A 1,035-nucleotide genomic window follows, 5' to 3' on the forward strand; every position below is an offset into this window, starting at 1 on the left:
GGCTTTATCACAAGAAGGAGTAGAAGACATTCCCCCCTCAGGCAGCAACATCGATACTCATACTGATACCGAGGGAGACGAGTGTAAGTCCTGTCGACCTCTTACTATGATGCGTCATTAGGCTGTAACATATCTCAGTGGTTGCCAATCCCGGCGCGCTCTGGTTGCGGCTATCTGACTTCGAGCGGCACATAGCCCGCACTCGGAAAGATATTCTGGTAAGTACACTGTCTACTGTCGTTCGAGCACGACCCTCCGCTCTTTAGAATAGCGGTGAGTCGGTGACCGCAGTTGATCTGAGAGAATGCGTCCATAATGCTAGGGCGGACTGGCCGGCGGCAATGGAGCCCTTCAAAGATGTTGAAGAGTGAGGTACCCACTACTCGAGGTTTTGGTACCTCTGCCGCATTCAGTGCCATCGAACGTCTGTTGCCATATCACGCGTGCTATGAGCCAGGTGCTGATGCGGACGACTCCGCGGCACACCTTGATACCGTGAGCAGCGAATTTGATCCGGGGTTCAGTGATGATGATCCTGTGTAGGTAATTGCAAATATCGGCGCACGAGTACTTGCCATTAACAAGCAGACCAAGTTGTGCCGGGAAGCCACAAAACGAGACGCAGCAAAGCGGAAGTTGAATGTTGTGAAGTAATCACTGTTCACTAAACAGAGGAACGACTGATGCGTAATGATATGGGGCTTATGCAGATCCATTGAGTTGGAAGAATTAAGCCACAAGAGTGGACGGCTCCGGCAGGAAAGTAAGTCGATCTCTGGTGAGGGTCGAGCTCATGACGGTGATGGCTTTGTTGACCCTCTACGACTCATGGACACGCTAAGAATGGAATAGTGAGAACGGGAACTGTGTGATTGTCGCCATCGTTCAGTCGACCGAATTGAGAGGGAAGTACAGCTGAAGAGAGCAGCTGCTAAACTGCAAAGTACCGAGATCAAAACACAGGAAACACCATCGCAACCAGCAGTGACCGATGCTGTCGTGAAACCTGAAGGAAACATAGAGGGCGATATCTCA

General features: G+C 50.9%; 1 protein-coding gene across 1 annotated transcript; it reads left to right on the forward strand.

Annotated features, from left to right (window-relative positions):
• Window positions 1-357: 357 nt before the first annotated feature.
• Window positions 358-852, forward strand: Pmar_PMAR022801 (hypothetical protein; the record flags this gene model as incomplete). The annotated part of the gene is made up of 3 exons (XM_002777570.1): window positions 358-495; window positions 544-650; window positions 711-852. The coding sequence occupies 3 exons, from the start codon at window positions 358-360 to the stop codon at window positions 850-852; spliced, it is 387 nt and encodes a 128-aa protein (XP_002777616.1).
• Between the last annotated feature and the right edge of the window lie 183 nt (window positions 853-1,035).

The sequence above is a fragment of the Perkinsus marinus genome, assembly GCF_000006405.1.
Source record: "Perkinsus marinus ATCC 50983 genomic scaffold scf_1104296951490, whole genome shotgun sequence".
In the NCBI taxonomy this organism is placed as follows: domain Eukaryota; phylum Perkinsozoa; order Perkinsida; family Perkinsidae; genus Perkinsus; species Perkinsus marinus.